The sequence below is a fragment of the Leucoraja erinacea genome, chromosome 3, assembly GCF_028641065.1.
Source record: "Leucoraja erinacea ecotype New England chromosome 3, Leri_hhj_1, whole genome shotgun sequence".
In the NCBI taxonomy this organism is placed as follows: Eukaryota; Metazoa; Chordata; class Chondrichthyes; order Rajiformes; family Rajidae; genus Leucoraja; species Leucoraja erinaceus.
Genome location: NC_073379.1, coordinates 73981967 through 73996829, shown reverse-complemented (window position 1 = coordinate 73996829; position 14863 = coordinate 73981967). Strand labels below are relative to the sequence as shown.

At 43.6% G+C, this 14863-nt stretch overlaps 1 protein-coding gene across 5 annotated transcripts in view; it reads right to left on the bottom strand.

The window, feature by feature from the left end:
* agtpbp1 (ATP/GTP binding carboxypeptidase 1) overlaps nucleotides 1–14863 on the bottom strand; it is a 217711-nt gene that overhangs the window by 61083 nt on the left and 141765 nt on the right. For all 5 annotated transcript variants that reach the window (XM_055632933.1, XM_055632934.1, XM_055632935.1 and 2 more), the window contains one exon: nucleotides 4833–4981. In XM_055632933.1, the coding sequence (XP_055488908.1) occupies nucleotides 4833–4981 (149 nt within the window). The remainder of the gene's footprint in view (nucleotides 1–4832; nucleotides 4982–14863) is intronic.

Below are 14863 nucleotides of genomic sequence, written 5' to 3'. Positions count from 1 at the left end.
TGCACTTAATTCACATTTTAAGTTGCAAAACGATTATTTTTTCCCCGAAAAACCGGCAGTGTATTTGCTGCCGATATGGGGGACGAAAATCACCGCATCCTCAACGTTCCAAATGGTCGCGGTCCAGAAAACCCCACTCGTAAGCTGATTTAAATGGCCATTAATTTACAGGTATTAAACATTAAATTCCTTCCATTTGGCCTATAAACCCATGACAATGAGATTTTAAAATTATGTTATATTCTGAATTCTTGTGTGAATGTTATTTGGACACTTAGGCTATTTAAAAATGTTAATCTATTCTTAAGAAATGGATAGATGTTTAGATTTAGTAATTTAATTTTGTAATTAGCTACAATTAGGTAACTAACTAATTATATGCTTCAATTTCAAGTAATCGAAGTAAGATTGTTTCATATTTGTTTCAGAATTCTTCAATCTACAATAACTGAACATTTATTTCAGTTCTCTTAAATTTTAAGAAAGTTATGGATTTTTAAATGTTCTCGATCACAGCTTTTCTGTTAAGTCAATGAAAAAGCAATAGGGAACAAGGTGCCAATTTCCGAGTTTGAAAATGGCCATAACTTTTTTAATACTGAAGATATGAAAGTGAATTAGGTGTCAAATTAAACTTCTTTTTATGCTTTATCTGATGGGATAAATTAAAGACTTGATTTTTTAAATCTCAAAATTTTGTAACATTGCTATGTTATGCATATATATAAAAAAGCAAGGGGAGTCAGACTTCTAAACACTATTCTGAACAAATAAATTAATCAACCTTACCCTTTGACTCTAGAAACAAGACGAAAATAATGCCACATATTCAACCAAGTAAATGGTTCAATTAAATTAAGATATATATGTAGAACATATATATGGAAACAGGCCCTTTGGCCCACCAAGGACAATTTACAGACGCCTACAAACCTGCACTTTTTTTGGATGTGGGAGAAACTGGAATAACCGGAGAAAATGTGGTCAAAGGGAGAATGTACAAATTCTGTACAGACAGCATCCGTAGTCAGGATCGAATCTGAGTCTGTGGTGCTGTAAGGCTGCAACTCTACCGCTGCGCCACCGTGCCACCTCATTAACTTATTTATTCTGTAATATTTATTATGGTGTCACGTCAATAAAGATGATCACATGATTCTGATTTCTGCCCTTAGTTGGATAACAAACATCTCCAGTCATTGTGTTTTACATCTAGATAGCTGTTTTTCAACCTCTTCAGTCTGAAGGTCTCGACCCAAAACATCATCCATTCTTTCTTTCCAGAGATGCTGCCTATCCCGCTGAGTTATTCCAGCTTTTTGTCTCTATCTTCAGTTTAAACCAGGATCTGTAGTTCCTTCCTACACACTATGTTAAGCAAAACAGGTCATATTCTCATAATATTATCCACCTCAACTAAATCTTTTCTTCACCTCCGTTGCAATCCCAGAATCCCAGGACATACGGCAGCAGAGCCACTGTCGTGCCGCTGCCGATCGGAACGCCTGTTGATGTTTAGTAGAGAGTAGAGTGTTTAATTTGTTCATGATATATTTAAGAGGGAGTTAGATGTGGCCTTTGTGGCTAAGGGGATCAGAGGGTATGGAGAGAAGGCAGGTACGGGATACTGAGTTGGATGATCAGCCATGATCATATTGAATGGCGGTGCAGGCTCGAAGGGCCGAATGGCCTACTCCTGCACCTAATTTCTATGTTTCTATGTTTCTATGTATTTTTATTTCTATTTATTTTTTACTGCACACTGAATGGACATTGGTTGAGCAACGTTTTTTTGTTTCCTCTGGGTATGTGAGTACTCAGGAAAATGACAATAAAGATATACTACTACGATACTACTACAAATCTTTCTTCAAAGAGAAAAAAAAATCCAGCCCTGCCTCTTCATAAATCGCCCCTGAATCACGTCTAGAGCAATTGCACCCTTTCGACAATGTGTCATAGTCTTACAGCATGGAAACAGGCCCTTCATCCCAACTTGTTCATGCAGATCAAGATGCCCCATCTAAACTTGTCCCATTTTATCCACATTTGGCCGATATCCCTTTAAACCTTTCCTGTCCCCAGACCTGTCCAAATGTCTTTTACATGCTATTTTACCTGCCTACTTCCCCTGGCAGCTCGTTCCTCTCTCAGGGGTGTCAAACACATTTTAGGTCACGGACCAGATTGGGCAAAATGCGACTTCATGCGGGGCGGATCAGTTGTGCACACGCGAATGCACCCTTTGCATTAATAAACCATTTGAAATCGAACAATAGCAGACACAAACGTAGACCTAACAAAACAGATTGTAAATTTGCACAACTGCACCTAATTTTTATTAACCTGCTTCCAGCAATCAAATTCAGATAATGAACACAGTTAGTCTCTAATTTGATTGAAGTGAGGGTGTGAGTGAAGGTGTGAGAGTGTGTGAGGGTGTGTGTGAGGATATGTGAGGGTGTGTGAGCATCTGTGTCAATGTGTGTGTGTGTGTCAGTGTGTGTGAGAGTGTATGTGTCAGTGTGTGTGTGAGAGTGTGTCAGTGTGTGTGAGGGTGTGTGTGTGAGTGTGTGTGTATGTGTCAGTGTGTGTGTGTGTGTATGAGTGTGTGTGTGAGGGTGCGTCAGTGAGTGTGTGTTTGAGAGTGTGTGAGGGTGTGTGTGTTTGTGAGAGTGTGTGTGAGGGTGTAAGATTGTGTGTGAGAATGTATGTGTGAGGGTGTGTGCCTGTATGTATGAGGGTGTGTGAGAGTGTGTGTGCCAGTGTGTGTAAGGGTGTGTGTCAGGTTGTGTGTGAGAGTGAGTGTCAGTGAAGCGGCGACAACACCCAGAGTGATCGGACATTCGGAGACGGTGATGTCTGGGGAGCGTTTCCCTCACTCCCTTCCCCTCTTCCACCCCCCCCCACCCCCGGGAATGCGGGCCTGCCCAGGTGCTCTGTGTACAGCTGGGGTCCGGGGGAGGCGAGGGTCAGTGACCCTGGAGGGAGTCGGGCATCGGAGCGGAGCCTTATACCGAGATTCATCCTGGCGGCACCGGAGGCGGCACAGATGCCCACTCACCCGGTCCGCTCCTGGCTCTGAGCTGGGGTTAAAACTCCATGGGGTGTGGACGGAGCAGCCGCCGGAGTTTAGGGTGGGAGGTGTGAGCGGTGCCTCAGGGGTCGGTGCTGGGACCACCCGTGTCTCACCTATCACACCATCTGCACGGGATTTTATTCTCCCCCCAAATCATGCCGTGGGCCGGATTGGACCCCTTCGCGGGCCGGTTGTTTGACACCCCTGCTTTAAACCAATGCCCTCTCGTTCTTTAATCACATATCCCGGGAAAAAGATCTTATATATTCCCCTCATGGTTTTTACTTACCTCTAAAACAACTTTTGCTTTATTTTGAACTTCCAGCACCTGCAGAATTTGGTTCCATGAATGTCAAATGGAATCATTAGTAATGCAGTTAGATTGCCATTTTAAATAGTATGCAATGGGTTTAAGACAATCAAATTGCTCGTTCTTTACGGGAAATTCGCTGACAGAAAACTATTCTCATTGGTGAGTGTGGAGGAGATCTGGAAGCCTTGGGCAAATTGAATTGTTCGTGACTTTATTTATTTATTTAAAAACATAATTTTGAGAGTGAGAAATTCCGTGATCAGCGTGAGACAATGTATTGAAATGCGTGAGTTTCACGCTCAATGCGTGAGAGTTGGCAGCCCTGATGCAGGGAATCCTAATGATAACTTTCTCTGTGGCAGGCAGAAGCAGGTACAGTTTGTTTTAAATTCTCTTTTCTTTCAAATCCCATTTCCTGGTCTACTATCCTTTGTAATCTTCTCCAGACCTCCAACCAAATACATCTGCTATCGAGCATGTTACAACAACTGTACATTAATTTCCAGAGACTCTAACTATTTTTGTCTCAAAGAGTTTTAAAACCTCTACTTAGTTATCTATTCCTCCTCATCTCTTCAATATGATTTTGTCTGATAATTCTCCTAAATGAAGTGCTCTATGATTGAATGAATGAATGAATGAAAACTTTATTGTCATTCAGATATACACCTAGACACAGTGCACCTTGAACGAAATTTTGTTGCATTTGACTCTCCAAAATCAGGTAATAGTAAAATGTGCTAGGTGCGTCCATAAAAATGCCTCATGTGCATGGTTCTGTAAAATAAATATATATAAAAAGTTTTTTAAAAGTGTCGATATTTAAAAAGTTCTAGCCTCGGTTTTGTTGATTGTTCAGTAATCTTATGGCCTGGGGGATGAAGCTGTTGCAGAACCTGGTTGTCCCGCTCTTCATGCTGCGGTACCTCCTCCCAGAGTTTAGCAGTATAAACAGTCCAAATTGTGGGTGTGTGGGGGCTCTGGTAATGCCCTTAGCTCTAATCAGACAGCGCTTGTACCCCATGTCCATGATGGAAGGAAGAGAAGTCCCAATGATCTAATATAGGAATATGGGATAAGAGTTTGTGGTCTCCATTACTTTGCTCACTTCTCACCATCAGCCCTCTCCACAACTGATTTTCAAATAGATAAATGATAGGCCCCAAGAATGCATAACTGCTGTTTAATCTCAAATGAAAAATAAGTGTTTAAAATGTGAATTGCAAAAATCAGTCACAAGTATGGTGATTATACAGTGATTAAGAAATTGCTTGTTCACTTTTCACAAGGAAAAAGTCTCATTATAAACGTAATCACCTCTTCGACACAGACAATGATTGGTGTGAGAAAAAAATAATATTTTTCAAATTTACTGTCTGTGCTTTGGCTCGATAGAAATTAATAAGCAACCAATACTTAAAGGTAAATGTAATATCTTACCATAATTAAATTGACTATTAGACTTTTCACAGTTGATAATATTGAATCGATAAGGAACAGCATTCCTCATTCCACTCACTTCAAAGTAAAACCATTGGTGATGATGATTGCTGTTTATATCAGAATTAAGAATCAGATCGTATTCAAGCCTAGAAAAAGATAAAGGCAATTGGATACATTTGCTTAGTAAGCTACAGGCAAAGGAAAAACAGCAAGGGAGAGAAACCACCAATATGGCAAAACTACCATTAACATCTCAACTGCCCATTATACGTAGAAACATAAAAAATAGGTGCAGCAAGAGGCCATTCGGCCCTTCAAGCCAGCACCGCCATTCATTGTGATCATGGCTGATCGTCCCCAATCAATAACCCGTACCTGCCTTCTCCCCTTATCCCTTGATTCCACTAGCCCATCACGAGCCCACGACTGGATGGAGAGAGGAATCACTCCGACTGAATGCCTCGCCAGCGGGCACGACCTCCCATGGCCAACCTGGAAGACCCTCAACAGATTACGAGTGGGGCAGGGGAGGTGCAAAGCACTTATAAAAGCATGGAACTACCAGGCAGAAGACACATGCAGCTGTGGAGCGGTACAGACAATGTCCCACCTACTGGAGTGTGACAACGCCCCCCAGTGCAGCCCCCAGGACCTGGCTGAACCGACCCGACCAGCTGTGACCTGCGCCAGATACTGGCAGAACGACATCTGAGATTGCAACGGACTCGAAGAAGCAGAACTAGCTCATAGAACTCTATCTAACTCTCTCTTAAATCCATCCAGTGATTTGGCCTCCACTGCCCTCTATGGCAGGGAATTCCACAAATTCACAACTCTCAGGGTGAAAACGTTTTTTTCTCACCTCAGTCTTAAATGGCCTCCCCTTTATTCTAAGACTGTGGACCCTGGTTCTGGTCTCGCCCAACATTGAGAACATTTTTCCAGCATCGAGCTTGTCCAGTCCTTTTATAAGTTTCTATAAGATTCCCCCTCATCCTTCTGAACTCCAGTGAATACAAGTCTAGTCTTTTCAATCTTTCCTCATATGACAGTCCCGCCATCCCAGGGATCAATCTCATGAATCTACGCTGCACTGCCTCAAACACAAGGATGTCCTTCCTCAAATTAGGAGACCAAAACTGTACACAATACTCCAGGTGTGGTCTCACCAGAGCCCTATACAACTGCAGAAGAACCTCTTTACTCCTGTACTGAAATCCTCTTGTTATGAAGGCCAACATTCCATTAGCTTTCTTCACTGCCTGCTGTAGCTGCACGCCAACTTTCAGTGACTGGTGTACAAGGACGCCCAGGTCTCGCTGCACCTCCTCCTTACCTAACCTAACCCCATTGAGATAATAATCTGCCCCCTTGTTTTTGCCGCCAAAGTGGATATCCTCACATTTATCTATATCATACTGCATCTGCCCACTCACTCAACCTGCAACCTCCTAACATCCTCTTCACAGTTCACACTGCCACCCAGCTTTGTGTCATCCACATACTTGCTGCTGTTGCTCCTAATTCCCCTCTTCCAAATCATGAATATATATGGTAAACAGTTGCGGCCCCAACATCAAGCCTAGCGGCACTCCACTTGCCACTGCCTGCCATTCTGAAAAGGACCCGTTCACTCCTACTCTTTGCTTCCTTCTGCCAACCAATTTTCTATCCATGTCAACACCCTATCCCCAATACTATGTGCTCTAATTTTAGTCACCAGTCTCCCGTGCGGGAACTTATCGAAGGCTTTCTGCAAGTCTAGATACATTACATCTACTGGCTCCCCTTCATCCATTTTACTTGTCACATCCTCAAAAAAATTCCAGAAGATTAGTCAAGCATGATTTCCCTTTCATAAATCCATGCTGACTTGGACTAATCATTCTACTGCTATCCAAATGCCCCATTATTACCTCTTTAATAATTGACCAGCATCTTTCCCACCACCGAAGTCAGGTTAACTGGTCTGTAATTCCCAGTTTTCTCTCTTGCTCCTTTCTTGAAAAGTGGGATAACATTAGCTATCCTCCAATCCACAGGAACTGATCCTGAATCTATTGAACATTGGAGAATGATCACCATCGCATCCACTATTTCTAGAGCCACCTCCCTGAGTACCCTAGGATGCAGACCATCCAGCCAAGGGGATTTATCATCCTTCAGTCCCATTAGCCTACCCAATACGTTTTCTCGCCTACTGAAAATTTATTTCAGTTCCTCTACCCCCTTAGATCCTCTGTCCTCCAGTACATCTGGGAGATTGTGTCTTCCTTAGTGAAGACCGATCCAAAGTACCTGTTCAACTCTTCTGCCATTTCCTTGTTACCCATAATAATTTCACCCGTGTCTGCCTTCAAGGGACCCACATTTGACTTTGCTACTCTTTTTCCCTTAACATCTCTAAAGAAGCTTGTGCTGTCCTTCTTTATATTCCTGGCCAGCTTCCCCTCGTACTTCATCTTTTCAGCCCGTATTGCCCGTTTTGTTTCCTTCTGTTGTCCTTTGAAAGTTTCCCAATCCTCTGGCTTCCGGCTACTCTTTGCTGTGTTATACACCTTTTCTTTCAGTTTTATTCTATCCCTAACTTCTCATGTCAGTCACGGTTGCCTCCTAATCCCCTTAGAATCTTTCTTCCTTTTTGGAATGAAATGATCCTGCGTCTTCCGGGTTATGCCCAGAATTTCCTGCCATTGCTGTTCCACCGTCATTCCTGCTAGGATCCCTTTCCAATCTACCTTGGCCAGCTCCTCGCTCATGCCTTCATAGTCAGTCCCCTTTGTTTAACTGCATCACCTCCACTTCCGATTAAACCTTCTCCTTCTCAAATTGCAGACTAAAACTAATCATATTATGATCACTACCTCCAAGCGGTTCCTTTACCTCGAGTTCTCTTATCAAATCTGGTTCATTAGACAACACTAAATCCAGAATTGCCTTTTCTCTGGTCGGCTCCATTACAAGCTGCTCTAAGAATCCACCTCAGAGGCATTCTACAAACTCTCTTTCTTGGGGTCCTGAACCAACCTGATTTTCCCAGTCTACCTGCATATTGAAATCCCCCATCACCACAGTGGCATTACCTTTGTTACATGCCAGTTTTAACTCCTGCTGCAACTTACACCTTACATCCGGGCTACTATTTGGGGGTCTGTAGATAACACCAATTAGTGTCTTCTTACCTTTACAATTCCTCAACTCAATCCACAGTGACTCTACCTCATCAATCCCTATGTCTTCCCTCGCAAGGGACTGAATTTCATCCCTACCAGCAAAGCTACCCCCCCCCCCCTCCTCGCCCTGTCCTTTCAATAGGATGTATAACCCTGATTATTAAGTTCCCAGGCCCGATTCTCCTGCAGCCACGTCTCAGTAATCCTCACAATGTCATATCTACCAACCTCTAACTGAGCCTCAAGCTTATCTACTTTACTTCTTATGCTTCGCGCATTCATATACAATACTTTTAATTCCTTATGCATCTCACCTTTCACATCGATCCCTATTACACTTGGCCATACTCTCCTATCCCTTTGTGAGCTTTCTTTCCCGTTAATTCTGGGGTCATTAACTATCCCTTTACTCTCTTTCCCTTTAACTCCATCCTTGACTATCCCATTTGACAACCCCCCCCCCCCCTATTTAGTTTAAAACCACCTGCTAGGATCCCTTTCCAATCATAAAGCAGTGGCAAACCTGCCTGCCAGAATGCTGGACCCGCACCTGTTAAGGTGCAATCCTCCCCTTTTGTACGAATTGTACGATCTGTGTACAGCACCTTTGACTTTTTTTTCCTGTATTTTGTTTCATACTTCCTTATGACATAGGAGGCATTTTCAGCCCATCAGCCCATGGCTCATGTAGCAACAACCTGACGGAAATTAATTTGTTTCTTATGAAACACATACTGTAATTATTGATGGACTCATGATTGGTTGGTTGGTTAAGGTAGCAATACTACCTTGGTTTCCTGATGTAATATTTATCACAAGACAAGCACATTAATATAATTTGAGTAAGGATTTACTATTGAGCAGCATTCAAGAGTCAAGAGAGTTTTATTGTCATGTGTCCCAGATAGGACAATGAAATTCTTGCTTGCTGCAGCACAACTGAATATGTAAACATAATACAGAGAACAGGAGATAAAAGTTCAGTGTGTCTGTATACCATAGACCATATATATACACAATAAATAAACAGATAAAGTGCAATAGTAATAATAGACTGTTATTGTTCAGAGCTTGTTTGATGTTGTGTTTAATAGCCTGATGGCTGTGGGGAAGGAGCTGTTCCTGAACCTGGATGTTCCAGATTTCAAGCTCCTGTACCTTCTTCCCGATGGCAACGGAGAGATGAGTGTGTGGCCAGGATGGTGTGGGTCTTTTATGATGTTGGCAGCATTTTTGAGGCAGTGACTGCGATTGATCCCTTCGATAGTGGGGAGCGATGATGGACTGGGCAGTGGTAACAACTTTCTGCATTTTTTCCCGCTCCTGGACGTTCAAGTTGCCGATCCAAGCCACGATACAGCTAGTCAATATGCTCTCTACAGTGCACCTGTAGAAGTTCGAGCGAGTTCACCTTGACATACCGACTCTCCGTAATCTTCTCAGGAAGTAGAGGCATTAATTCTTTATAATTGCATCAGTGTGCTGGGACCAGGAAAAATCTTCGGAAATATGCATGCCCAGGAATTTGAAATGTTTTACCCTTTCCACCATCGTCCCAATGATATAAACGGGATTGCGGGTGACTATCCTACACCTTCCAAAGTCCACACCAGTTCCTTGGTTTTGCTGGTATTGAGAGCCAGGTTATTGTGCTGGCACCATTTGGTCAATCGGTCGATCTCACTTCTATACTCTGACTCATCACCATCAGTGATTCGTCCCACAACAGTGGTGCCGTCGGCAAACTCAATGATGGAGTTCGCACTATTTCCAGCTACATAGTCATGTGTATAGAGTGAGTACAGCAGGGGGCTGAGCACGCAGCCTTGAGGTGCTCCCGTGCTGATTGTTATCGAGGATGACACATTTTGACCAATACGGACAGACTGTGGTCTGTGAATGAGGAATTCGAGGATCCAATTGCAGAGGAATGCGCAGAGACCCAGATCTGAGAGCTTGGTAACCAGCTTGGAGGGGATGATGGTATTGAACGCTGAGCTGTAGTCTATGAACAACAGCCTGACATACGAGTTTTTGTTGTCCAAGTGTTCCAGAGCGGATTGGAGAGCCAGTGAGGTCGCATCCACCGTTGACCTGTTGTGGCGGTAAGCGAACTGCAGTGGGTCAAGGTTCTTGTCGAGGTAGGAGTTGATATGTGCCATAATCAACCTCTCAAAGCACTTAATCACCACAGACGTTAGTGCCACTGGTCGATAGTCATTGAGGCACGTCACCTTGCTCTTCTTGGGCACCGGCATTATTGATGCCCTTTTAAAACAGGTGGGAACCTCAGACCTCAGAAGTGAGAGGTTGAAAATGTCTGTAAAAACTGCAGCCAGTTGGTCGGCACAGGTTTTCAGACACGACTGGATATACCATCAGGTCAAGGCACTTTCCAAGGGTTCACCCCTCTGAAGGATCTTCTGACGTCTACCTCTGTGACTGTGACTGAAATACCATCACGGCGAATGGGGGCTCGTGAAGGCACATCATGTTCTCCCTATTAACGTGTGCATAGAACACATTGAGCTCGTCAGGGAGTGATGTTTCGCTGACATTTGAGCTGCCTCCTGATTTTGCCTTGTAGGAGGTGATGGCATTCAAGCCCCGCCACAGTTGCCGAACATCCGTCTCATCCTCCAGCTTGGAGCAGAAGTCCCTTTGAGCCTTTTTGATGGCCTTACCAAGGTCGTATCTGGACTTCTTGTAGACCTCTGCATCTCCATACCTGAATGTCCAGGATCTGGTCTTCAGAAGAATGCGGATCTCATGGTTCATCCAAGGCTTCTGGTTGAGAAACACTCGGAAGGTTTTTGTTGGGATGCAGTTCTCCCCACACTTCCTTATGAAGTCTGAAACGACTGTGGCGTATTCATTCAGGTCTGTTGCCGAGTCCTTGAACATTGCCCAGTCTACAGACTTCAGGCAGTCCTGGAATTGTTCCTCTGCCTCCCCCGACCAGCTCTGTGCAGACCTCACCTCTGGTGGTGCTCTCTTCAATTGCTGCCTGTAGGCAGGAAGAAGCAGCACCGCAGTATGGTTGAATTTACCGAAGTGAGGGCGAGGGACAGAGCGATAGGCATCCTTGACGGTCGTGTAGCAGTGGTCGAGGGGGTTTGGTCCTCTGGTGCTGCAGGAGACATGATGGTGGAAGTTAGGGAGCGATTTCTTCAGGTTGGCTTTGTTGAAGTCCCCAGCTACGGTGGTAAACCCAGGGTAAGCCGTCTGGTGCTTGTTGACCATGGCGTGCAGCTCCCCCAGTGCCAGATGTACGTCTGCCTGGGGTGTGATGTAGACTGTGGTCAGGATGATGGAGGTGAATTCCCTCAGAAGGTAGAAGGGACAGCACTTCACCGCCAGATGTTCGAGGTGTGGAGAGCAGGAGTTGGATAGGACTGCCACGTGTGAGCAGCACGCAAAGTTGACCATGAGGCAGCCACCCCCTCCTCTCACTTTCCCAGATGCCAGTGTACGGTCCATGCAATGGATGGAGAAACCTTCAGGCTGGACTGCTGAGTCTGGGGAGCTGGGGTTGAGCCATGTCTCTGTGAAACAGAACACAGAGCATTCCCTCAGCTCCCTTTAGTAAAGCAGCCATGCCCTTAAGTCCTCCACTTTATTTACATTGGCTAGTAGGATGGTACGGAGAGGGAGTCAGTCCCCTGCGCTTCAGTCTGACCTGGACTCACAAAAATATTCTGACTTCACATCCTTTAAGAAGCAATGGTTTGTTCACCTCTTAGCAGGAGATGCTAGAATGTCTCCCACTTCAGCCACTGACCTAGCCTGACACTGGCCATCAAACGAAACCTCATAGCAAATGCATGATTGGTCATCCCACGACCAGCCTCAGGTCAATCCAAAGTGCAAACAGCCCTTATTGTATTGTATTATGAAATGTTCACTATAAAAAACACCTTTACATTGATTGTCACATTGTTTCCAATTCCCAGATTAATTGGGAAAAATACTTCAAAATATATTTTACTGATAAATATGTACGAATATCTTGAGCCACAAAAGTCACTGTGTAATATAGATCTCTCTTTTTTATGTTGAATTCTTTGATTCAAGGAGTTTCAGTGAGTATGATGCCAATGGTGGATGGTTTGCAAACATAATGGAAAGAATTAGGAATTGATGTGGAGATAATGGTGTGATAACAGCTAATGGTGGAAGGGGACTCTGGGCAGATGGGATTCAAAGATCTTAGGGCTTGCAAGAACAGGTGTCTGGATTAAATGAAGGAGAAACCTATGGTCAGGTTCGAGCAGAGGCATGTGTAACCACTTCAGATGTTAATTCTGAATGCTGTATTACCTAAAATATTTGTGCTAGATCTTGAGTTCAAATATTAAGGTTTATCTCACCAATGGCGAATCTACATTGGAAATAGATGAAAGAAAATTTGGCACTGTAGCAATCAGAGGTGAGTAGGGAGATGGGGGAGAAATAAGCACAAGGATGTCCCTCAACTGCAAATATGAAAGGAAGTTTGCTACGGTTTCAGCAGCAAGGATACAGCCAATGAGGGGCAACACAGGAGATTTAAAAAGAAACCGTTGGATCACGTGCTACTGAGCGGAGGAATAGGAAGATCGGACAGTTGTATGAATAGCTGAGGAGTGATGTAGGAGGCAGGAATTCCGATTATTGGACCATTGGGATCTCTTCTGTCAGAGTTGGCTTGTACTAGAGGGACGGATTGCACCTGAACTGGTGGGGAATCCGTTTGCAAATGCCACTAGAAAGGGTTTAAACTAGAATAGCAGTGGGGTGTCATCCAAAACAGTAGTGAAGCAGGTGGGAAGCTGCAATTTGATACAGAGGTCAATGACAGCAAATTTTATAGACAGAACATGCAAGAGCATGACAGGAAACAAGGAAAAATGATTGGATTAAATTGCATACATTTCAAAACAAGAGGTCTAATGGGTATGGCGGATGAACTAATAGCAAATAGCAAAGGATAACGAGGGATAAAATTGGTCCATTGGAGAGACAGAGTGGACAGCTATCTGCAGAGCCAAAAGAGATGGGGGAGATATTGCACAATTTTTTTTCTTCGGTATTCACCAAGGAGAAGGATATTGAATTATGTGAGGTAAGGGAAACTAGTAGAGTAGCTATGGATACTATGAGGTTCATAGTAAAAGAAAGTACTGACACTTTTGAAAAAATATAAAAGTGGATAAGTCTCCAGGTCCTGACAGGATATTCCCTAGGACATTGAGGGAAGTTAGTGTAGAAATAGCCGGGGCTATGACAGAAATATTTCAAATGTCATTAGAAACGGGAATAGTCCCCGAGGATTGGCGTACTGCGCATGTTTTTCCATTGTTTAAAAAGGGTTCTAAGAGTAAACCTAGCAATTATAGACCTGTTAGTTTGACTTCAGTGGTGGGCAAATTAATGGAAAAGATACTTAGAGACAATATATATAAGCATCTAGATAAACAGGGTCTGATTAGGAACAGTCAACATGGATTTGTGCCTGGAAGGTCATGTTTGACTAATCTTCTTGAATTTTTTGAAGAGGTTACTAGGGAAATTGACGAGGGTAAAGCAGTGGATGTTGTCTATATGGACTTTAGTAAGGCCTTTGACAAGGTTCCTCATGGAAGGTTGGTTAAGAAGGTTCAACTGTTGGGTATAAATGCAGGAATAGCAAGATGGATTCAACAGTGGCTGAATGGGAGAAGCCAGAGGGTAATGGTGGATGGCTGTTTATCGGGTTGGAGGCAGGTGACTAGTGGGGTGCCTCAGGGATCTGTGTTGGGCCCTTTGTTGTTTGTCATGTACATCAATGATCTGGATGAAGGTGTGGTAAATTGGATTAGTAAGTATGCAGATGATACCAAGATAGGGGGTGTTGTGGATAATGAAGAGGATTTCCAAAGTCTACAGAGTGATTTAGGCCATTTGGAAAAATGGGCTGAAAGATGGCAGATGGAGTTTAATGCTGATAAATGTGAGGTGCTACACCTTGGCAGGACAAATCAAAATAGGACGTACATGGTAAATGGTAGGGAATTGAAGAATACAGTTGAACAGAGGGATCTGGGTATATACCGTGCATAGTTCCTTGAAGGTGGAATATCATATAGATAGGGTGGTAAAGAAAGCTTTTGGTATGCTAGCCTTTATAAATCAGAGCATTGAGTATAGAAGCTGGGATGTAATGTTAAAATTGTACAAGGCATTGGTGAGACCAAATCTGGAGTATGGGGTACAATTTTGGTCGCCAAATTATAGGAAGGATGTCAACAAAATAGAGAGAGTACAGAGGAGATTTACTAGAATGTTGCCTGGGTTTCAACAACTAAGTTACAGAGATAGGTTGAATAAGTTAGGTCTTTATTCTCTGGAGCGCAGAAGGTTAAGGGGGGACCTGATAGAGGTCTTTAAAATGATGAGAGGGATAGACAGAGTTGATGTGGACAAGCTTTTCCCTTTGAGAATAGGGAAGATTCAAACAAGAGGACATGACTTCAGAATTAAGGGACAGAAGTTTAGGGGTAATATGAGGGGGACTTCTTTACGCAGAGAGTGGTGGCGGTGTGGAATGAGCTCCCAGTGGAAGTGGTGGAGGCAGGTTCATTGGTATCATTTAAAAATAAATTGGATAGGCATATGGATGAGAAGGGAATGGAGGGTTATGGTACGAGTGCAGGCAGGTGGGACTAAGGGGAAAAAAAAAAAAAATTTGTTCGGCATGGACTTGTAGGGCCGAGATGGCCTGTTTCCGTGCTGTAATTGTTATATGTTATATGTTATATGTTAACTCAGGGCGTGGATAGGTACATGCGACTGAGACATAACCATTACTGAAACCTGGCTATTTAATGTTCCCGG